This window comes from Laccaria bicolor, genomic scaffold (assembly GCF_000143565.1).
Source record: "Laccaria bicolor S238N-H82 LACBIscaffold_4 genomic scaffold, whole genome shotgun sequence".
In the NCBI taxonomy this organism is placed as follows: domain Eukaryota; kingdom Fungi; phylum Basidiomycota; class Agaricomycetes; order Agaricales; family Hydnangiaceae; genus Laccaria; species Laccaria bicolor.
Genome location: NW_001889875.1, coordinates 1,732,050 through 1,753,727, shown reverse-complemented (window position 1 = coordinate 1,753,727; position 21,678 = coordinate 1,732,050). Strand labels below are relative to the sequence as shown.

The 21,678-nt window shown below is 47.3% G+C and overlaps 8 protein-coding genes across 8 annotated transcripts; 5 read left to right on the top strand and 3 right to left on the bottom strand.

Moving 5' to 3' along the window:
• Positions 1-11: 11 nt before the first annotated feature.
• Positions 12-788, bottom strand: LACBIDRAFT_311774 (uncharacterized protein; the record flags this gene model as incomplete). The annotated part of the gene is made up of 5 exons (XM_001876632.1): positions 12-91; positions 139-199; positions 254-405; positions 470-625; positions 680-788. 5 exons carry the CDS (start codon positions 786-788, stop codon positions 12-14), a joined length of 558 nt encoding a protein of 185 aa, XP_001876667.1.
• Positions 789-1,293: 505 nt separating this feature from the next.
• Positions 1,294-1,922, bottom strand: LACBIDRAFT_311773 (glu-rich pro-rich WW domain-containing protein; the record flags this gene model as incomplete). Its single annotated transcript, XM_001876631.1, has 2 exons — positions 1,294-1,365; positions 1,416-1,922. The coding sequence occupies 2 exons, from the start codon at positions 1,920-1,922 to the stop codon at positions 1,294-1,296; spliced, it is 579 nt and encodes a 192-aa protein (XP_001876666.1).
• Positions 1,923-1,997: 75 nt separating this feature from the next.
• On the bottom strand, positions 1,998-3,727 carry LACBIDRAFT_382848 (glu-rich pro-rich WW domain-containing protein; the record flags this gene model as incomplete). Its single annotated transcript, XM_001876630.1, has 5 exons — positions 1,998-2,357; positions 2,413-2,507; positions 2,558-2,918; positions 2,972-3,621; positions 3,673-3,727. 5 exons carry the CDS (start codon positions 3,725-3,727, stop codon positions 1,998-2,000), a joined length of 1,521 nt encoding a protein of 506 aa, XP_001876665.1.
• A 156-nt stretch (positions 3,728-3,883) lies between these two features.
• Positions 3,884-7,346, top strand: LACBIDRAFT_382847 (heat shock protein Hsp90). The gene is made up of 19 exons (XM_001877080.1): positions 3,884-4,031; positions 4,091-4,128; positions 4,182-4,196; positions 4,249-4,415; positions 4,465-4,508; positions 4,557-4,888; positions 4,944-5,216; positions 5,269-5,291; positions 5,342-5,468; positions 5,523-5,662; positions 5,718-5,980; positions 6,035-6,067; positions 6,119-6,264; positions 6,320-6,372; positions 6,421-6,525; positions 6,578-6,664; positions 6,710-6,944; positions 7,003-7,168; positions 7,216-7,346. The coding sequence occupies exons 1-19, from the start codon at positions 3,945-3,947 to the stop codon at positions 7,270-7,272; spliced, it is 2,391 nt and encodes a 796-aa protein (XP_001877115.1). The 5' UTR covers positions 3,884-3,944; the 3' UTR covers positions 7,273-7,346.
• A 77-nt stretch (positions 7,347-7,423) lies between these two features.
• Positions 7,424-10,289, top strand: LACBIDRAFT_292878 (uncharacterized protein; the record flags this gene model as incomplete). The annotated part of the gene is made up of 4 exons (XM_001877079.1): positions 7,424-7,469; positions 7,507-8,748; positions 8,868-8,913; positions 9,032-10,289. The coding sequence occupies 4 exons, from the start codon at positions 7,424-7,426 to the stop codon at positions 10,287-10,289; spliced, it is 2,592 nt and encodes an 863-aa protein (XP_001877114.1).
• Positions 10,290-10,562: 273 nt separating this feature from the next.
• On the top strand, positions 10,563-11,293 carry LACBIDRAFT_323622 (uncharacterized protein; the record flags this gene model as incomplete). The annotated part of the gene is made up of 3 exons (XM_001877078.1): positions 10,563-10,639; positions 10,699-10,754; positions 10,809-11,293. 3 exons carry the CDS (start codon positions 10,563-10,565, stop codon positions 11,291-11,293), a joined length of 618 nt encoding a protein of 205 aa, XP_001877113.1.
• A 1,220-nt stretch (positions 11,294-12,513) lies between these two features.
• LACBIDRAFT_292877 (uncharacterized protein) lies at positions 12,514-14,259 on the top strand (the record flags this gene model as incomplete). Its single annotated transcript, XM_001877077.1, has 6 exons — positions 12,514-13,077; positions 13,127-13,179; positions 13,450-13,495; positions 13,590-13,760; positions 13,817-14,177; positions 14,249-14,259. 6 exons carry the CDS (start codon positions 12,514-12,516, stop codon positions 14,257-14,259), a joined length of 1,206 nt encoding a protein of 401 aa, XP_001877112.1.
• A 4,399-nt stretch (positions 14,260-18,658) lies between these two features.
• LACBIDRAFT_311767 (uncharacterized protein) lies at positions 18,659-21,430 on the top strand (the record flags this gene model as incomplete). Its single annotated transcript, XM_001877076.1, has 20 exons — positions 18,659-18,692; positions 18,752-18,997; positions 19,057-19,119; positions 19,177-19,210; positions 19,272-19,561; positions 19,619-19,683; positions 19,734-19,862; positions 19,911-19,971; positions 20,019-20,025; positions 20,074-20,109; positions 20,165-20,299; positions 20,350-20,399; positions 20,449-20,482; positions 20,531-20,655; positions 20,705-20,718; positions 20,769-20,850; positions 20,903-20,937; positions 20,994-21,166; positions 21,220-21,272; positions 21,330-21,430. 20 exons carry the CDS (start codon positions 18,659-18,661, stop codon positions 21,428-21,430), a joined length of 1,767 nt encoding a protein of 588 aa, XP_001877111.1.
• Positions 21,431-21,678: the final 248 nt, after the last annotated feature.

Below are 21,678 nucleotides of genomic sequence, written 5' to 3'. Positions count from 1 at the left end.
CTTGTGTTAAGTTACTGTCCGCTATCCCACATCGTGCGAGCTTCAACATCGGTTAACGGGGGAACAAAGTATTGGCATCGAGAACGAAATGCTAAAGATGTATAAGATAAACTCAAATGTTGACATTTCGTGACCCACCATCAACCGAACGTTTCCTAATGATATCCTCCACCGTCAACTCGTTGTGGATTTGATTTCGCTGATGATACACCAGTCAGCAGGAGTCAACCATTCCGGCAACGGGAGAACACACTTTTACTTCATTGGCGAATATGGCCGCCTGAGTCTTTCTCCGACTAGTAGGATCGTTGGATTGACCATGGATAACCCTTTGCTTTTCCTTGAGATCTTCGTCAACAACATTCGCACAATACTCCACCAATTGTGTCCTGCGCTTCCAGTTTCCTGCGACAATGTAATAAATCTAATAAGGGACAAGGTCAAGGCAGGTTTGTCGGGATCGACTGACCAACGAGCTCGCGCCAAATATACGCACATGCCTGATTTTGGGCATTCTCGCCCCCCAATCCATCCTGCGCTCGCTCCTGGTCTCGCATCGCCGCGTTGGCTCTGTTAAGTCTCATTGTTATGGTGTCGTCGAGCTTTCTATACTCCCTCAGGATTTCTGATGGTTTTCTCGTCAGCTTTCCAACAAGGGAGCTTCAGGACGGCAAGGAACCTTTGAATAAAGACAGGTCATGGCATGTCGAGGGAGACACATTAACAACTTGCGGCCTCGATGAAGGTGTTTGAACGGCGAGGCTTCCTAATTGTGGTTTGGATGGCATTCAAGTGAGAGTGAACATCCGGCATCATAAACTTATCATTTCCGGGCCGGTTGAAAATCGTTACCAAACCTGTATTGTGACCGCCTTGCAAGTTGGACCGCGCAACCAATGTGCAAAAACTCTGCATTCTAACTTAAACTAAGCAATTGAGCATCGGAGAACCGCAGTCCCAAGTGAGCATCAACCTTGCATTGGAATCCAATAAATTACAGGTGTTAAAGTCAAATTGCAAGGTGCTTGAAACTCGTAAACTGAACAGCAGATACATCTTGGATATCGGGGCAAGAAAGCCAAGTTATCAGCGTAACCTTTGTCATTACTACATTGGACGCCTCGTCTGAAGCCGCTGGCAGTAGTTCAATTTGCTGTGCGTGCCGTACATGCCCATCTTTTCAGCCCACAGCGTTTAGGATTGGGTATGGACAGACAGACTGGGAGCGGCCAAGCCTGACAGATAGCCCTTGTAAAAAAAAGCATATTAGCGCATGCGCAGACACTTTGTCTGTTATCGTCGTACCCTCAACCATTGTTCTCTTTCCTTTGGTAGGTGGTCGAACATGATGAACCGCTTATCGTTCTGTTTAACTTTAGAAAACGCTGATGTGGAGGAACATAATAAGTACTCGCCTTCAAAACCTTTTCCATTTCTCGTATGTCGATGTTTTTAGCGAGTGACTTCATGTCAACTTTACTGGCGCCACTATCGCCTTCACCCTCCCCAATATCCTCGTTCTCAATTTTGACGCTGCCCTCTACCCCATCTCCACCTATTTTACTCAGCCGACCCCAGAACTCAACGAAGGAATTCTCAGACAGCATTTCATCGAATGCTCGACGTGAAATTTGAGTCCGTTCCCTTTGCCATCTGGAAAACTCTTGCTCTAGATGTTTAATGTCGTACCCAAGTTTCACAGCGGGCAGGGAAGAAAGGAGTGTTTGAAGGGGCAGCTCACTGAAAGATGTTGCAAGCGACGGTGCGTGGGATTCCAAGAGGTCTCTGAGGCTGTCAAGGTACTTTGACCGTATGCGACTGATATGGGAATGGAATAAGTGAATTTGTTGATTCAAGGAAAGTGGCGAATTCGTAAAGCGCGGGTCGGTCCGAAGTTGGGGAAGCGCCCCTTCCCAAGTCATCTTTCAAGGCAGCTGTTAGCAGGGGATTGTGGCTGCCAAAGCACCATACCTGAGGATCATGAATTGCATCTGTCATCAACGTCCTGCGAAATGGTTGATGGCGTAAGGGCGTTGTTCAGGACTAGAGGCGGGCAAGGTTGCGCACATGAATATGCTCTCTCCCTCTACTTTGTTGCTAACGATTTTTGACCTTTCTATGTTGGTCTTCAAACGACCCAATTCGGCTTTCACTTGCTCTTCACGTTCCTTTACTGCTCTTTCTTTCCGTCCTTGGTGGTCTTCTTGAGCTTCGCCCTGAGATACCACTGGCACTAGTTCTTCAGACCTTGTTGGCTCTAACGCTGTCCCTTTCATAAATGCGTTGAAGAGCTCTTCTCGCAAAGACGACGATGCGATTGCATCATAGCGACGATCACCAGACAGTAATCTTTTTGTCTGTAATGTGCAACACCATAAGCAATTTGCACTGCAGAAAAATAATTGATCAAACCTCTTTCCAGGTTGAACCTTTCCTAATTTTCGCCTGATGTTCCTTCAACAGGGAAAAGAAATTCGCTTCGGCTTTTCGCGCGGCAACTCGTTTTTCTGAATCGCGGGTTCAACAACGAACAAGTGGGTAAATAAACTCAACATACGTTCACCCAACTCTCTCAAATACTCTTTAAACCGCTTCTCTCGTTCTCTGTCATCCCTTCCCCATCCGTAAAACCTTCTATCCTTCTTCCACGCCCTGCGAAAGTCAGTCCAACTTGCTCTTGTGCTCTTGACTTCCTCTCGAAGGAGCCTGTCGTACTCTCCTGCAGGGTCTGCGTCTCGTTTCTCCTTCTTCAAATTGGACTGTCGTAATTCGCGAGAACGATCACGGCAAAATTCATCAAAGGCCTCCCGACGAACCGCGACTGATGGAAGGAGGGTATACCTCGGGTCTGATATGAATTGTGGCAGACATATATCCCAAGGAAGCAAAGGGTTGATATCCTTCTCCCTCAGGAGGGTCTGTGGTAGGATCTGAGATTGTGACACTGACGCGAAATAGCCAAATCTTTCACCTTGAACAGTGCTTTCCCCTCGTCAAGGGATAAATTCACCTTCTGAGGAATGTCCACCGCGATTGTTCGTTTTGCTTCTGCCTCCGCCTCCTTCGCTCTTCTTTCCTCTTCTTCGACTCGTTTTCGTTCCTCAGCTGCTTCTTCTGCCAGTTGTGCGGCTGCCTCGCGCTGCCAATCCTCCTCCTCGCTTGCATCGCTCTCCTCGCTCTCCTCCTCTTCTTCCTCAACCTTTGCCCTCTTCGAGATTTCAACCTCGTCGAGAGGCACAGAATGATCAATTTTCCTCTTCACAGATTTGCGACCTTCGTGCCCTTGAGAGCTTTCAAGCTTATTTTCGCCGACTGGCTTGTTCCGAGACGACATGTCCTCCCTCTCACGCTCTTGTTGTTCAAAAGCCTTCACGTCACTTTCGATTTCTTCTGGTACGATCCATACACTTTCTTTTCTTATTTTGTGCGAATAGAAGGTATTTCCTTCAGTCGTTCTCACGCGTAGCCAATCGGTGCCAGGTATGGGTGTTTTGACGAGTGGTCTCTCTTTATTCCGTAGTGGTTGGGAAGCATGACTGGACGTGAAGAATGGAGGTAATGGTCGAACATAAGTAGATTCCTGAGTTTGAGAGTTGAAGTAGTAGAAATGACCCCCTGGATCTGTTATGCGGTTTAGCAAAAAACCAACGTATGTGGAATAAAATGTCACACCAGCGTGTTCAGTCCAACCTACTGGTAGTGGGGGCGCAAATGAAGAGGAAGACATAGTGTTATAACCTAAACGGTCGACATATGAGCATTCGGCAAGTACGGCCTCGGACGGCAAAACCGGCCGGGAAGACCAAGGGAAGAACAAAGTTGACACGTCATCATCATCTAACTTATAAATAAACTCAAAGGTTGATTCACCAGGTTTTTGAACGTCCCAACCAAGTCCCAACTGCCAGGTGTCGAACACCCTAGCCGCTCAGCGTTTGTTCCACATGCATTTTCTGCGGTCGGTGGTCCTTTCATTGGGACTTTTGTCCATTCACGTTGCTGCTGAGCATCCCGTCAAACTAAACTATCAGGTCTGTTCCCCAGCATTGTTTTTTTTTACACTCGTTGACGTTCTACGTGTGCCTCTTAGAGTGATGTTGCGCGCCTGCGAAAAATTGTGATTAATAGGTGTGTCCTTCACAACCACCTTCGGTAGACCAGCATCCTAATTTCTTGCTTAGTCTCTACTCGCACAAGTAATCGTTCTGTATTTGTGTTCGGTGATTCTAGATCTTATTTTGGAAATAGGGAAATTTTTCTTCGCGAACTAATTTCGAACGCCAATGATGCACTTGAAAAGCTACGTATCACGGCTTTGACGGAGAAGAGTGTTTGGGATGGCACAGATTCCCTGAACATTACTATCAAAGCCGTGAAGGACGAAGACGGCACAAATGGCCGTATCGTCATCACTGGTGCGTTTGTCAACGGGCCTCTTCACTCAAGTTATCTAAGAACCACTAGACACCGGCATTGGCATGTCGCCACAGGAGCTATCAACAAACTTGGTGAGCCATGGCCTACGATGATTGACCGCATATATTCACTTTGCATAGGGTACATTGGCCAAGTCGGGCACATCTGATTTCCTTTCTTTGGCAGAAGGGCAAGAAGGTGCTGCTACTGGGAACCTTATTGGTGCTTTTGGTCTCGGGTTTTACAGTAGTTTCCTTGTGGCCGATCGGGTCCAAGTTGCTTCCATCCCTCCGAAAACTGACAGGAACCCTAATCCTGTTCAACACGTATTTAGTTCCTCGGCGGATGAAAGCTCCTATGAGATTTTTGAGGACCCGAGGGGCAACACTCTTGGCCGAGGTACCGAAATTACACTTTACTTGAAGCCCGATTCGTTGGAATATCTTGAAACGAATGCGATCTCAGGCCTTGTGTAGGTGACTTGTTTTTTGGCTTGAAACGTAAAGAAACTAACCCCCCCGACACAGCAACAAGCATTCCTCCTTCTCTTCCTCGTTTCCCATTTATCTATTTGAAAGATGGACAGAGGAGGTTGCCGACGAAGAAGGTTTAAATACGCCAGAGGTTCCAGAACCCTCAGAAGCCCTCAACGTCCCGTCAACACCAGACGAAGACGACGAGGCGATTATTGAAGTGGCTTCGGAACATGACGAAGCGAAGGAGTCTGTGCTACCAAAGGTGAAGAATGTGACCAAAGAAGAGTGGAGCCGGCTCAACGCTCAGCCTCCTCTGTGGGCAAGGTTAGCTCCTCGCCTCCATCAGGTCTTTTAGGGTATTTATCTCCTTTCGCAGGGATCCTAAAAACATATCAGATCGTAGGTCATTAGAATGTGATAAATTGGGCATCAACTTACACATACTCAAGAGGAATACAACTTGTTTTATCAAACATTTTTCAAAGATTTCTCGGATCCTCTGGCATGGCATCACTTTTCTGGTGATTCCGGCTCTGGAGTAGCCTTCAAGGCCATCGTATTTTTACCGTCTCGATTGTATGTCCTCCCTCGATTTGTTACTCACGGGCTGACATTACGGTTGCTCCTCAGGGACGCGAAGTTCTGGCAAACACTGCCAGAACAAAAGCCTAAGGACGTGAAATTAATGGTCAAACGCGTTTTCATCACATCCGACCTCGGTGATGATTCTTTACCGAAATGGGCGAGTTGGGTGAAGGTGGTGGTTGATGGTACGTATCAACGGTTGATTCCTTGATGACAACCTAACACACAAATTCCTGTTAGCGGAAGATTTGCCCCTCAACGTTTCTCGTGAAACCCTCCAATCCAACCGTTTTCTCAAGCAATTGAAGCAAATGATTATCAAGCGCATGATACAGCTCTTCACCAAAATTTCGGAGGAAGATCCTGAAAAGTTTGAGAAAATACAAGAAGTCTACGGTTCTATCATCAAGCTAGGAGCTGTGGAAGATTCAAAAAATCAAGCGAAATTGACATCTTTGACGCGATTCTCTACAAATCAACGAAATAAGACGTCGCTTGACCAGGTCCGCTCTCGTCAGCCGCGTAACGACAATTGACTCATCTTGAACCCTGAACAGTACCTTGAAAATAAGAAGCATGGCCAGAAGCAGGTAAGCGAAATCGGAAAATCCCTCAAGTTCATCTGATCCATCTCGAGATAGATATTTTATCTCGCTGAAATAGGGAAAACACCCGAACTTCTCTCTCAGAGCGTCTTTATTGAGAAACTTCACGCTAGAGGATATGAAGTACTTCTCCTCACGGACCCCGTCGATGAAATTCTCGTGAGTAATCTTAGACAATGGAAGTAAGTTATCACTTCAGTGGTCTTGTCGAAAATCACTAAGACCTCGCTGTCCAAGGGGAATCCCATTCCAAGACGTTGCGAAAGCTGGATTACAGTTTGGCGATGAAGGTAAGAAACACAATAATTTTTGTATCGTTTGTTAGTCATAATGTATAGGACTCGATGCTGAAGAAGAGAAGGAGCAACAGAAGGATCTTGATGAAAAGTTCAAACCTTTGCTGGATTGGCTCAAATTGGAAGCCAAAGATATAGTCCGAAATGGTGGCTTAATTTTGATGCCCATCAAGGCAACTTATGCTAAACTTATTGCCAGTTGTTCTCTCCAATCGACTCGTGAAGAGTCCTTGTGCGGTCGTTGCTAACATCGACGGGTATACCGCAAATGTTCAAAAGATATTGAGTGCGCAAAGCCATCCTCATATCTGCAGAGACTGACTTGTAGCAGGTGCGCAGAACTCGAAGGGAGGCCGTGAAGGCTTGATGGGACAGTTGGCAAATGCGAAGACGCTCGAAATTAATCCTCGTTCACCCTTAATTGTGGGCCTTTTGCGTCGAGTCGAGGACCTTGCAACACAAGAAGACGAAAAGAACATCGAAGCTGAAGAACTCCACGAAGTAGCCTCAATATTGATCGATGGCGCTCTGGTTCGTTCTGGCTTTGAAGTTCCTGATAGTCACAGGTGGGACAATGATCTGAAATGAAATGTTCTTCGCCGCCAACTTTTTTTTCTTCTATAGATTCTTCTCCCGGGTTGACCGTGTCTTGAGGCGGTCCCTTGGTGTATCGGAGACAGCTCCAACAGATGAGAGTGTCAAACCTGCGCCGCCTGTCGACTCCAGCGTGCCCGATACCCCTGTAACCGGAGCCAATGACGGCGGTATACCAGACAACGTTTGGGACAAGGTAAGGAATTATTTCAAGTTGCTAATAATCTTGTACTAATGAGATAGGTCTCGCTCGAAATTGAGGAAATGGAGGAAGACGCAGTCTCACATGATGAGCTGTAGTTACGTAATGATACCTATTAAATTGTAGCTGCTTGGTATATTATGAGAGTTATCATAACTTGTTCGCAACGTCGAAGTTTTGGCTGTCTTACCGCCAACCGAAGTATCCGACACTGTCCTCACTACTCGACGGTCACTGTATATATAATACATGCCTGCTGCTTTCTCGCGACTTCAGCTGGCTGCTGCCCTGCTAGGTACTTTCTACAACTCACGACCTACTCTCACTCTCAGTTTATGTTGCAGAGTATGACAACGATCCAGATGACCCACATGCCCCACGTCGTCTAGCTAAGGAGAGCGCAATCTTCGCACACCTTCGCAGAAACCCAGCAGCTCGACCGCATGTCGCCTCTCGCAAGAGTGATTACCTTGTATCGGAGACAGGCAGTATCGCGAAGAAAGAGTCAGCATCAAATACTCGTCGATCCAGAACTTCGCGAACATCCGATGGAATTCTACGAAACCCCTTTGGAGCTGACGATTACTCTGAATATGACGAAGAACGCCGAGACGAAGGGACTGAGTTGGAGGTAGACCTTGCTTCTTGGGGTCTTGACGCTTTCATCCCAAAAGACAAGTCCAAGTCCAAGGGAAAAGCGAAACAACCTACCCCTCCTGCAATTGTGTCTGTGCAATCCCATAAGCCATCCACAAACCATGATCCAACAACCTCGCCCAGGCGTGCTTTGGGTGCATCTAGATCTCTTAGTGTTGGCGGAAATCTTGATTACTTTGGTGGGGACGCCGAACCCTCAGCACGCATGCCCTCCTCTTTGGTGGATGAACATCGACGGAGGTCGTTCAGCACTCCACTTGAGCTAGCTGGCATGCAATCTTCAAATATTTCTTATTCTCCGCAGCGTCGCCGTGCAGCGTCACAATCATCCATATCTGCTCTTCAGCCTCCATCGATCCCCTTTCCATCTGTTGTAGACTCATCCATGCCTCTTGACCCAAGGCCGCTTCGTGACCAGCCAACGGAGGATAATGAATATTCTAGCAGGAGCCGGGTTGTGTCCAACGGCACGCTGGAGACTGCACTGCGTAGCGACAACCCATTTGAACTGGGACTCCCTTCCCGGATGTCTCGCTTTGATCCTAAGGCTGCCGCACATACCCGTACCATGTCGAATGCCACCATAGGATCAAGAATGCTTCTTGACAACGACGGTCTATCTGTATCCTCAGGGGATTTAGAACATGATCGTCCATACTCCACCATGGAGCTTCTCCGGCCCAAAGTCCTTGTCATGCCCAGCCCTCTTCAGCCTATTTCTATGAATACTCCTCAAGATAGCAATAGAGCTCACGACGGATTTGAGTTATCAACTGATGGACCTCCACTACCACCAGGCGCTCGTTCGTCTCGAGCGTCATTATCCTTGTCAGCATTTGAAGCGCCTCCAATCGCTTCTAATTCTTTCACACCCAATCCGGTCGCGGACCTGTCCCTTTCTCAAAAGACCTTCCGCGGTACGTTGATGGTGAACGGGGAAAGAGATATTTTGGATATGGATCGAGAACTTCCTCGAGCAACAGAAGAAGGAGAACAGGCACAACTCAATTCGTTAGGAGTTGATGAGACATTTCAGATGTCCCTCCTCGAGGAAGAGTACTCAAAGCCATCACGTCCAGCTGGTAAGTTATATGGAAAAAGTCTCATCGATGACCTCGAAAATCGAAAAGCCCAGATGCGGAGTAAGCAGAGGTAAAATATCGTTTTTTGAAAGGTACTTCATGTTAATGCCTTTGTCAGGGTTTTTACTGGTGACCAGCGTCCTTCAATGATGGCCAGAAATCTTCAACGTGCCAGTACCCTCATTGACCCTGCTTCTCTACAAGCTCGTCCCACAAACCAGCGTCTCAACTCTTATGGTTCTCAGGAACCTAAACAAACCGTTGTAAATCGAAATTCGGTCAACATTAAACCCCTTTTGAATTTTGAGGATGGAAGTAAGGCTCTTCAGCCTTCAACCTCAGCGAATCGAAACATAGGCGCCCGTTCCGTATTTGGCGTGGATACACTGTGGGAGCGTGAAATGGCTAAGCTGCATGAAATGCAAGCCTCGGAAAAGATTGAAAGCGAGCAACGGATACGCAGAGAAGAGGAGGAAGCGAAGAAGAAAGCTGAAAAAGAACATAGACGGAAACGGAAACGGAAGGGAAAAGGGGGGAATAATGCTAACGAAAAGGAACAATCTGACGCTGAACCACGGTCAGTTACTCTACCATTATTACCCGATGTTCGACAGGTTGTAAGAAAAACTTCACCCCGTCCTTCTGACAACGAATCCACGTCAGAAAGCGATGATGTTGCGGAGATAGCTGGGAGAAACACGGAGGGGGCATCTGTTGGCTGGCACGCGGGGTCTTCTGATGAGGAGGATAATAAAATTCGTCGGACGACGGGAACCGGACCTAGATACCCACTTCATGCACGCAAAGCCTCCGATCCTCAACCTCGGGATAGTGAAGACGAACCACTTGCAACAACGTTGCGGCGGACAACTCGGCTCCGACCCCCACATGAAAGAACCTCAGACGACGAGGACGAGCCATTGGTGTCGGTTCTTCGGAAAACGAAGATCCCAAACTTACCCTCTATGGATATCAACTTTGACGGCCCACCTTCGAACGCACGTGCAGGGGCTGACGACGAAGACGATCAACCTCTCGGTCTGCGCGCATCGAGGCTAGTCGGATCATCAGGAGCAGACGATGACGATCGGCCTTTGGCTTACCATCCAGAACAACAGCGCCGCACCCAATACCAAATGCTTGCGCATCATCATCAGCAGCAGCAGCAGCATATGATACACGCTCAACTGCAGAACAGTCTGTTTTTTAATCAGTCGATGATGGGATCAGGCTTTTTTGTTTCGCCGATGATGAATCCGATGGCTCTAATGCAGCCTCCTGTACCAATACCGTCACCACCTCCAATTCACGATGAAGCCAAGCTTGTGAGGGTCGATAGGTGGCGACGGGACGTGACCGTCGATGGTGAACCTTAGTGTGAAATTCCACATTATTTAACACATTGTTGCGCGTGGCCGTGGACTTTATGGCATTTCATTTGGGAAAGTTTGATCATACCCAATACCCAATAAATGTACGCTCAGCTCTCCATACCACAAAAAGAATTGTAGCCACAAGGCAGAGAAAGAGGTAATAGTGGATTGCGTTCCCGTTAGCTGAGAGCCACATCGTGATTACGTTACCGTGTCGACCAACTGCACACCCACTGAATGAGCTTCAACTTGCCAGAATATCACAAATTCTGAACGATGGCATTGCCGACGAAACGCATCTTGACGCTTGAAGCCCATGCAGCCTTCGCAGCGTCCGACGCACCTCCACCCAGGTGCGCCCACCATTTCTACTTCCTCCATTTCAATTGCCCCACCAACCATTTCACATCAGCACACCCACAGATCTCGCCGCTCAGCTCCGAACCTTGGGGGCACGCATCCGAAGCAGTAAGCTGCTTTTTTCGAACCCAATATACGCGTCGTGAAGCGCCCATCTCATAGATGTCGCCCAAGGATACACAACTCCTGTCTCCAATCGCGCCTTTGTAAAGGCCAACTCCACTGGGATCATTTTTCGGTCCGCCAATGATACTTTGCGAGACGTATACTCAGATTTTGAACGCGAATGCCATCCCTCTACCTCCCAGAATAAACGAGCCCACTCGGACACTGATTCTGTGGATGAAATGTCAGCCGTTGGCGAGCAACTCAGTATGGACCTGGATGATCGTGAAAATAATGATGCCGTGTCTACGTTAAGCACAGGAGGGGAAACATCTCTGAGACCCAAGAAGCCATTGAGACAATCGCGCAGCCTCATATCTCGGACCACCTCCCTACCTGGGAGTTTGATGATCTTGAATTCAAGGGATCAAACCGCCCTCCTAACACTTGATCCCGCGCAAGAAGAAGAGGAAGAGGAAGACTGGACTGTTCCGACTATCTCTTGTCCCTTAGATCAGAAATTCGAGCCTATGCTATTGTGACGATTAGAGAGTACGAAAGGGTATGCAAAACTCCCATATAACTCTCTAATCTATCAATTGATTTTAACGAAAAGGTGCACCACATTATTGCAATTTTTTACACTCTTTTGATATTTTCTTGTACTTTCCATGCAGCAGTTCGCTAAGTGTATGTACGAATGACAGGATCTCGATAAACCCTCGTTAACGATTCGGTGGGTGGTCGATCGGCAGATTGAATCGCCTTTGCTGGACGGCACGGTCGAACCTTGCTTGATACCGACACTTGTGGGTGCACCCGATGGTCTAGTATGTTATCTCCTTACCTGCCACCGAATAACCAAAACGTTTAAGCAAAAGCAATCATGATTCACGTCAGATGATGCCCAAGGCTCTTGCAAGCACATCTTTGTACAATATTGCGGAGCAGTGAGGGGAAAGTGTTCTAAAGTGTGTTTGGGATTCCGGAATCGGTTTACCACTGTTCGGCTACACGGCCAGCTCACGAAGAGGCATGTGGAGGGTTGTCATCTGGAGATAAAGTCAGTTAGGTTTTGCGTTAACTGCTGCTTGACTGATGACAGTAACTGGTACGGATTGATAGGCCATATGCCTGTGAATTTTGTCAAAAACGCTCTTTTCAGTGGTGGGGAATCACAATTCTTCACTCTTCATCTGCTAATCTAGGCAAAATCTAGGGGTACTAGTCGTCGACTTGTGAAATTCATATTGGGACTCAGTACAACCCGTTTTCCTTCAGCTCTTTTGACTCTATCTTTTTGAAGCACTGGCGAAACCACTGTCATGCAACTATATATTGCACTTTTATGTTCCGAAAGCGAGCTAGCAAGGAGGTTCAAGCCTGTACCTGCTCTTCACCAGGCCGACAAGATAGTCAAGCCACCTAGTAGAAAACTTGACTTGACACGAATCAAACCACTGCAAGATAACACCAACTGAGTGTTATAGTCTTATACCCGGACTTTCCTCGATCCACAGGTCGCCGGGCTCGAGGATTTGCGCAACAATTGACTGAAGGCCGGACAATATCAAAGCAAAGAATTTATTACCGGGATTGATGATTTTTTTGTATTACCCGAATCATTCGAAGTCATATTACATGCATCCTCCCCCATGTAGGTAGCTGGGTTATATGTAGACTCAGTGTATAAGTTGAAGGAGCGCACCTATTTCCCACGGTCCCTTTTCCCCTCAAGATCCCCTGCTCGCCATTGATATTCATGGCATACGCGAACTTAAAGGAGGCAGATATAATCGACCTCACCAGTCCTCCACCACCCCTGGAATCTGTTGTTTTTGATTCCGATACTGAGTTTGATCTTGATGTGTCTACTTACGACTTCGAAAAATTTCCAAGAGAAACGCAGAGGAAGAAGTTCAACAAGAGCTTGGGAGGAACCGACGGTGGCGGCCTCAATAAAATGGCGACAACGGATATGAATCCGCCAGAATTGAATACATCTGGGAGACATGGGAAGCGGAAAAGAGAGATTGATACGCACAATCGAGAAATGGATCATGACTTGCAGAGACGCCGTGTAGAAAGTACACAACTCGAATCTCCAAAACCGCCTCACGCGAACATATTTTTCGTCGACGTGCAACCCACACCCTTAGATATTATGCCTCCGTCTACCTTTCCACAGGAGGAACCTGCAAAGAAACTGCTGCTACCCGCTCATGTAACCGTGTTTGGAACAACGCCTGCTGAGATTTTACCCGAATCGATTGCTGAGGAAGACGAAGATGACTTCATAAACTATCTGGATTTAGACGATACCAGGGTTCGTAGTCTTTATAATTGCGCATCTCGACCTCATTTACGCAGTACAGACGCTAGTTCGATACTATGAGAGTCCACCCACTCCTGCCTCAGTGTTAACTAGGTCAGTTTGTAAGAATTGTGGAGCGGAGGGAGAGCACAAGACCTCTGCTTGTCCCGTTCTAATAGTAAGCATGGCTCACACTTTTTCACGGGGGATCGGGTCTCAATCAACTCAAAGTGCTTAACGTGCGGTGTGCGGAATGAACATTCGACCCGTTCCTGTCCAATAAGCAAAGTCTGCTTTACGTGTGGCATGAAAGGCCATATCAACTCGGTTCGTCTCTCAATCTATCTTCCATGCTTATGATTGTGCTCAAATTCGTATCTGTAGTCATGCCCGAATCGACGTTTGGCACGCTCAGCCTCCTCGAGGCAAAGTGAGTACTGCGATCGATGTTCCTCAAGCCTTCACAGAAGCAATGTGCGGCCTTTTCTTCTATGTCTCGTCGTTTACTCACCGGCCGTTAACAGGAATGCCCAACATGGTGGCGCATTTACGAGTATTTGACCGAGGATGAAAGACTCGATTCTCTGGATGCACGGCGGAGAAGAAAAGGCTTAGCTCTAGGTCAGGGCGACGAAGGATACGTAGCCGACGACGAGTGGTGCTATCGTTGTGGAAGTTCTGGCCATTGGGGTGATGTAAGTTGTGCATTTTTGGATGATTATTTTTACAACTCAACCTGGAAAATAATTAGGATTGCTGTGAACAAGAAACTTACGATCAACCAGTGGAGCCGTCGGCGTTTAGTTCATATAACCTTACTTCCGGACCCTTCGACACTTCTCGACAGAAAGAACAAGCCTTTATATCAAGAAATCGCGAGTTTCGAGAGTCTGAACTGGCTTCTGATTGGGGTGCAAATGCTCCTGAACTTGTCGGTCGACGAGCTAAAAAGAAAGCAAAGGCAGCTCTCGAGCAAACAGCTCGGAAGCAGCAAGAGGCCGAAAATGATTCCGACAATTGGTTTGAGACTGCCAAGAAGCATAGCGGCGAAATCCAGCATCCACCTCAAAAGGTTCCCAAGAAATTATCTTTTGGAACTTCATTGCGAGGGCGTTTGTCTGACCCTTCGACCCCGTCTACACCCAGCCTTTTGGATCGCTTGGGGGATGATTACAGCCATCAGCGCCACTCTAGTACTTTGGGTCCGCCCCACAGGTCATCGTCGTCGAGGAGGCGGCTTGGCGGCCGACATCGAGACGATGAGCGCGCTTATCGAGTTTCCAGTCGTGGCAGATCTGAGCGGCGAGACGACTATGGACCTCGTTATAAAGGTGGTTACTCATAGTCCCTTTTGTTGAAGTTCATCAGTGTTCTGTACGTGTATATGGACAACCACAATTTTGAATCTACGAGTCATCGCTACTGACATCAGCCAAAGTTGTTGGGATAGTATCGATAATCTCAAATGGAGTATCTCTCTCCTGTGAACCGTTACATGAGGGTTTGTGACAGGGAGACGAGGAACGCACATCATCAAGTCGATGAAAATGTTTTGACAGCTTTTCAATGACCAAACTGTAGGGCAAATGTTGCGTTAGTTTCCTATGCAACATACCGCCGTTCAGCGGGAGAGACTAGCTCAGACGATAGATCAAAGCAAACCTTCGTGGCTGCACATTTAGCGAGTGACGAGCATCCAAGGTTGAGTCCAAAACATTGGAGGAATGGGCCCCTTCGCTCAAAGAGAGCTTAATGGAATATTCTTTGTCAGACTTGCCACGACCATGATTCCTCTCATACAATTCAAATGTGATGTGTGACTGATTAAGAGTAAGAATCAATTCTCAAGATTGTAGTGTCCACATACTGCGTAGTCCAACTCCGGTATCCGGCGGTTCGCGATGGGGAGACCAGAAAGTAGCACCAGGTTGACAAGTGTATGGATGTGACTTTCTTTGGTGAAGTAAAGCGTTAAGGAGCTCTCCCCATTATTTCTCGCTGCTTCCAGGTCTGATACCACATTGCGAAGGAGCGGAAGGGAGGTTAAAACACCAATCTCCTCCCTACCTCATTTAGTTGGGAGCAGCAATATACATTCCCAACTTACTTTTCATCAGGGTCAATGCCATATTCTTGGGGTGCAACCAGATCGAAAAGGGCTTTAGCACGGCCATAGAGTTCGTGTATTTTCCGGCCCTGGGGTGGCTGATGGGGGCCTATTTCCCCCTGTTCATTGAAGATGGCAAACAGAAAAGTACGGTGATGAAGAGCGCAATATTTTATGGTGTCGTACAATTCCGATACCTGAATTGAGATAAGTGAAGTGTTCACGCTGAGGTGATAGTCTCACGTACTCGAGAGGGGTCGAATTTCTTTTGCTCGACGTCGCAAAAATCCTCAAATAACTTTTCCCATCTCTCTCGGAAGAGCCAGGGTTCATCCCCACAACACCTTAATTTAGTAGGTAAAAAATGGGAGTGACAAAGAAGACCGACGCGCTTGCCATCGTTCCTGAATCTTGTCCACGTCCATCGTCTCAAAATTATGGCGCATGATATCCCTGAAAGAGCTCAGGAGCTCTATAACTTCCTACCAACTGTCGGAAATACGACTATTTTCAAGAGACAGACAGACCTTCACAACTTCCACAGGTTCTTTCTTCATGCTTTTTGGCCACGTTAATTCAGGTCTTTTTTCGGACTCTCCTGGCCTTAGTAATATTTTGAGTCGCTTCTTAACATCGTCCATAAGATCTTTCGCAGCGTTCGAGTCGTCTAGCAAATCTTTGCGGACAATGAGTTTCAAAGGGGGGGGATGAGGTTGTTGTTGTTGTGGTTGGGGCAAATTATTATTCATGAACCTGCTGGACTTCCCATCTGAAGACGAGCTAGATGCATTCGAAGACGGAACTGAGTAGCTCGGGTGCTGGGAGTCAAACAATGCGGCAGCAAAGATTTCCGCAGAGGCAATAACCCGCCTCTCTGATGATGTAAAGATCTAAAAGGCGTGGCGTTAAATTGAGCATGGGATGTGACTGCCTTTCTGTGCTCGCACCTTGACATTATGAAGGACTTCTTTGTCTAGAGGAACTCGTCAATGAAAAGTGGTTAAAGCTACCAATTTTGCGCTTACTCATGATAGTGATATCTTTTTTCAAGTTTTCTCCAAGGTCACGAGACTGGTACCTGGCCGAATGTGTGAACTGAAACTCGCGTTAATTAATGGAAGTCGCGAAGGTGTCTAACAAAAAAGCCCACCTCGCCACCCCATTTGAAAACGAGTGTGAGTTTGATAAGCTTTCTAACTTGCCCCGCCTGTCGTTTTGAGTATACTGGCTTCAACTGCGCCTTGGTGCCAGGCAAATCAATTTTACTGAAAAGGGCATTGCTGAGTTGCGTCAATTTGTTCAACTCCTCTCCATCCGCGCCGAGGCTCCTTGCCTCGTTAATCGCAGCAGCTATCCAACGGAGCTGTTCTTTCTCACGAAGAATTATTTCTTCGGTCTCTCCATTGAGCAGGGCTACGAATGGTTGGGTCCAGAGCTCCCCGATTGGAAAGTTGAATTTGAGCTTTTGCTAGAGTGAAAGGGGGGTTACAAAGTAAACTCAAGATTGCTACCAAGCTCTGTCTTACCTTGGGTGTGCGATCGGCGTGACGAAAGACAGTGACATTAGCCTTTAAAAGCCAAGTGGGCGCTTCTTGAGAAGCGGTCTCCGTTGTCGGCAAGGGTCTTTCCAACGATGATGACACTCGCATGCATAATGCGGCGAGGATGTCAGCAGCTTTATCTGAACAACAATGAATGGTTACGGTGGGACATACGCAAGTGAAGTGGAGAAGTACATGCCATAGTAGCTCTCGTTGCCCTTGACAAAGCTCCAGCCATTGACATCAATGACTTGGCTCTTTGCACCATTGTCGCATCTCAGCATGTCAAAGCCACAAACCCTTTGCCCAAAACCTTCACAAATCTTATCTGCCCAGGACTTTTCCTCCTCGTTTAACCTTGTGATGAAGCTAGTGACGTTACTTAGAGTAGCGGAGAAGAAATTTTGACCTGGCTCACTCACCGAATCTCCTTGCCCTCTGTGTTGCGCCGCACAACACCATCAACGACAGGAGACTTGCGAGTCTCTGCGTGGGTATATTCCTTGCCAACGGTGTAAACTTTGATATCCTCCGAGTTGTCCACATCTATAAACTGTTCGTAGATGTAGGACCCATCAGTCCTAGGATGATTCAGTGTTGGATCCAGTTCGCTCGATTTATTTCCGACCTAGACAAGTATTAGATGCCTTTGACAAAACGTAGCAAGGTTCAGACTTTTCTGAAAAGCCGACGACCCCCGCCGCCTCGGAAATAAATGTATACATTATGATCCTCGCCGCTGACAGGTTTCTCGACAAAAGGCTTTTCCATGACTTTTCCATCTACTACAATCGCATTGCCATCCTCTCGAAGGCAGACTTCGGGCGTAACGAGAAAACCCCCAAGAGTGACGCCGAGTTTTTTTTTCATGAGTTCCACAAGTTCGACGTCGACCTTTGGACCCCCATCCCTTGATACTTCAAGTCGCGTCGGTGTAGGGACCTTGAGATGGTCAAGCACCGCGCCTACCAAACGACGATCCCAGAGCAGAGCTTGTGGAGCAAGGTCGTTGATGCAAAACGGAATCCTTAAATTGACGTACGACATAGCCTTGTCAAGCGGAAAGTCCGTGGAGAAGAAAGATATTAAGATATCACAGCGCGGCCAGTTCTCAACATCTGTAGTGAGACGAAGGTAAAGTGTATGCGAAGCAGTGGAAATCACACAATCGTACCCTCGTCCAGGATAACTTTATCCCCAAAAACTTTGACCTCGATGGCTCCCCTGGACCTTTCTACGAGACGAGTAAGAATTTCCCTCATCGCTTTACTTCTGGCCTTAATGTCCATGGCGCAGACTCCTAGAACAACCAATTTTTCTAGAGGGAGCGCATTCCTGTACAATTTCGTCAGGGGTGGGTTTGTAAGATGTGGGTTTGAGATATCATTACCTGGAATCCATTGAGTCGAGGGTCAAGGCAAGATCGGAGCATGAGCCCGTCGATGAGGGAGAAGAAGACCTCGTAAAAATTGAGCTGGATCGAGGAGAAGATGAATTAAGATAGGCTGAAGTCCGGGAGTGTCGATCCCGCTGATACATGAAGCAGATGCCGCACTGGTGCAGTGCTGGGCCGAGGTTGAGTGATGCGAAGAAGCCTTGAAAAGACTCGCAGCTCAAAGTCAAGGCCTTGTCAAGACCAGAATTGGCCTTGGCGCGTTGAACTCCTGTCAACCTTTGCTTGACGATTTTCCGCCACCACACATTTCATTGACAGCCACCGCGGACTCCGATGGTGACGATGAGATGTTGCACTTGCTCGTCCAATCGTGAAACTTATTTGATGTAAGTTCGTTTCCTCTTACTTACCTGGTGGATAAGTAGGAGACCGACTCGGACATTATGTCCTTATTGAACCGAGCCATCATCCAATTTCCAGTTTGATCCTGAATCCTGATACTCTTGTCTTCAACAGTCACCATTCCTTTCTTCTACCACAAATTTGACCATGTCCTGGAAACCTCAGCGTACCCTACAGGAAGGTAGACCATATTTGCATGTGTGGAATCCAAACCAGATTTGTTCATCATGATGCTTTCAGTGAACGCGATTTTATGTGCCTCTGGCAGTCCACATGAGCTGCAAACGCGTCTTATCGGTGGCCAGCTTCAACGCGTTTACAAGAATTTGTGGCCATCATTACGGATGTTCTGGCTTTCATCTGTCCAACAGCACAAAGATGCTACCTACGTGGTTTTTGAAGACCTTCGGTACACATTTGGCCAGGTGTTTGAACGTGCTTTAAAAGCTGCCGCGATTTATCGGGATGTATATGGTGTCCGTAAAGGTACAATATCACCATTCTTGTTCCCTCGAGAAAACCCTTGTGTCTGACTCCTGTTCAAGGTGACAGGGTAGCCATCTGCTCCAGGAATTATCCAGAATACCTGGTGGCATTTTGGGCATGTCGTAAGTTTCAGGTTTACGATGCACAATTCGAGGCTTTTCCTCAGCCTCCGCTGTTAGACCTTATTGGTGCGGTTTCTGTACTGGCAAATGCGTGAGTAACGCGGGAAACGCGGGATGCATCTGGTCTGACAGCCCTTTTTGGGTTCTTTTAGTTGGTCGCCGCTCAACACCTTAGTTTACTGCTTGACGCATACCCAATGTAAGCTGATTATCGTGGACTCAGAGCGCGCGGATCGACTAGAGCCTATTACATCAAAACTCGCTCGTGAAGCGCAAACCAATGGTTTTCTGGTTATCGAATCAGGCGAAGGTAAAGGAGAATGGGCGGGTATGAAAACGTGGGCTGCTGTATTCGATGCGTACAAAGGCGATACCCAAAGCATCCTCAATGAGGATTTTGAGATTCTGCCGGAAGACAATGCGGCCATCTTGTTTACCTCCGGTTTGGATTTGCCACTAGCCAAATCATTGTGATGCGTTCTGAAAATTTCTCGTCCAGGGACCACCGGTCACCCTAAAGGTGTCCTGAGCACACAAAGGCAATATTTGACCAATGTTTTGAACGTGAGTCTTTCTGTATCTTCCATTTCCATCTCTCTAAGACCTTCCAAAAGGTTCTAGTTGGCAGCCGCAGAGCCACACTTCGACGAGGAGACGATATCACTGTTCCTCCCCCAGGGCCTCAAAAAGGAATTTTGATTTCTGTCCCTCTATTCCATGTCACGGGTTCTACGAGCTTATCGGTTTGCGCTTGCATTCAGCTGGTTTCTCACTTCTGAACATTAAATCAGATGTTGGCCACCTTATCAGGTTTGAAAATTGTCCTCATGCGTAAGTGGGATGTTGAGGAGGGTAAGAAACTTTGGGAGGACCTTCATTCTCTTGCTGACCTTGATTAGCTAACAGGTACATTACACATTGCATCCAAATGTGTTGATCTTGTATGCCCTGCAGGTTGATCCAGAATGAGGATATCGAGATAGCCGGCGGGTATGATATGATCTTATTTTTGTCGTATCTAATTTAATTATTGTACTTCGCGCAGTGTTCCTTCCATGGTAGCAGATCTTACAGGTAGCTCGAAAGCATGCCGTCCTTTGGCATCGCTGATGTTCGGTGGTGCACCTGCACCCGACTCCCTCGCAATGCGAGCGAAACAGGCTTTTCCAACTGCCGTTATGTTTGCATGGCCGCTGTAATGCTACGTGCACTTGCTAACTTTGCTTTCAGGAGTCAGGGTTATGGTCTAACAGAAACCAATAGCGTTGCAGTTGGTTTTGGTAAGCCTCGAATCCTTGGAACCTTTTCAAATGTCACATTATTTGGTAGCTGGTGAGGATTATGACAGTCGGCCGGCAAGTTGGTGAGTTGATCAGCCTGCACACTCAAGTTATCAACTTAAAGGTTAAAGTGGACTACCCACTCCAGTTAATGATATCGTTATTATGAACAACGATACATCCGGCCCTCCGGGCACCGTTGGTGAAGTTTGGTTACGGGGGCCCAATGTTATGAAGGGATATTGGCGTGATGAAGGTGAGATGATCATCAACTAACGATATTGGAATCTTACACCCATCCATAGGCGCGACTGAAAAGGTTTTTTTCCTTTCACGAGCCATGTGATCTCTTGAGTGATATTACTTCAGGCGCTGACTAAAGATGGATGGCTTAAGACGGGGGACCTTGGCGTGGTCGACGAAGAGGGATTCCTCTACATTCGGGATCGGAGTGAGCCAGATCTTTTTATATTTCGAACTACCCTCAACATACGTCATCGTAGTGAAAGATATCATAATTCGCGGGGGCGAGAATATTGTGAGTGGGGTGACCGCATCTGGTCCAACCGTCGCTAAACGTTCTCCAACATAAAGGACTCGGTGTCAGTAGAAAACACCCTGTATGCGGATGATCGTGTATTGGAGGTTGCAGCTGTAGGAGTTCCAGATATAAGGCTTGGGGAACTAGTAGCTGCGGTTGTGTTCATCAAACCAGGACACGGTGGGGAGGTAACTGAAGCATCACTCATTAAACTGGCACAAAAAAGGTCTGTCACCCTCTGACAGGTGGGTTCGAGAAAGACGCTCAATGCATCTGTAGCCTGCCAAGGTTCGCTGTTCCCGTCATTGTTGTCATCCAGAACGAACCATTCGGTATGTATCATATCACAACGTTGCCTGCCATGGTTAACTAGTTATACCTACTAATAGAACGTACGGCGTCTGGAAAGATCGTAAAGGAGAAATTGCGCAAAGTTGCGCGTGATGCATGGGGGAAGAGGGCGAACAATAGCCCTGTGCCCAAGCTCTGAGCCAGCTCTGACATGTTTCCAGTATTTTGCCAGTATTGTAGTTTTGTGGCAGTGATGCATGTGACACAAATTTGGCTTTCTCTGTTGAGCAAGGCCTGAGTGCTTCGAAGTCTTTCAACATTGCCACGGCCTTCACGACCTCGCAGACTATTTCATTCCTCGACGAGTATGACTAGGGCTTAAAATGGATCCCTCAAACTCAACTTCATCCAATGCTTCAACAAGCTCGAAAGGCCCTTTCGCTTACC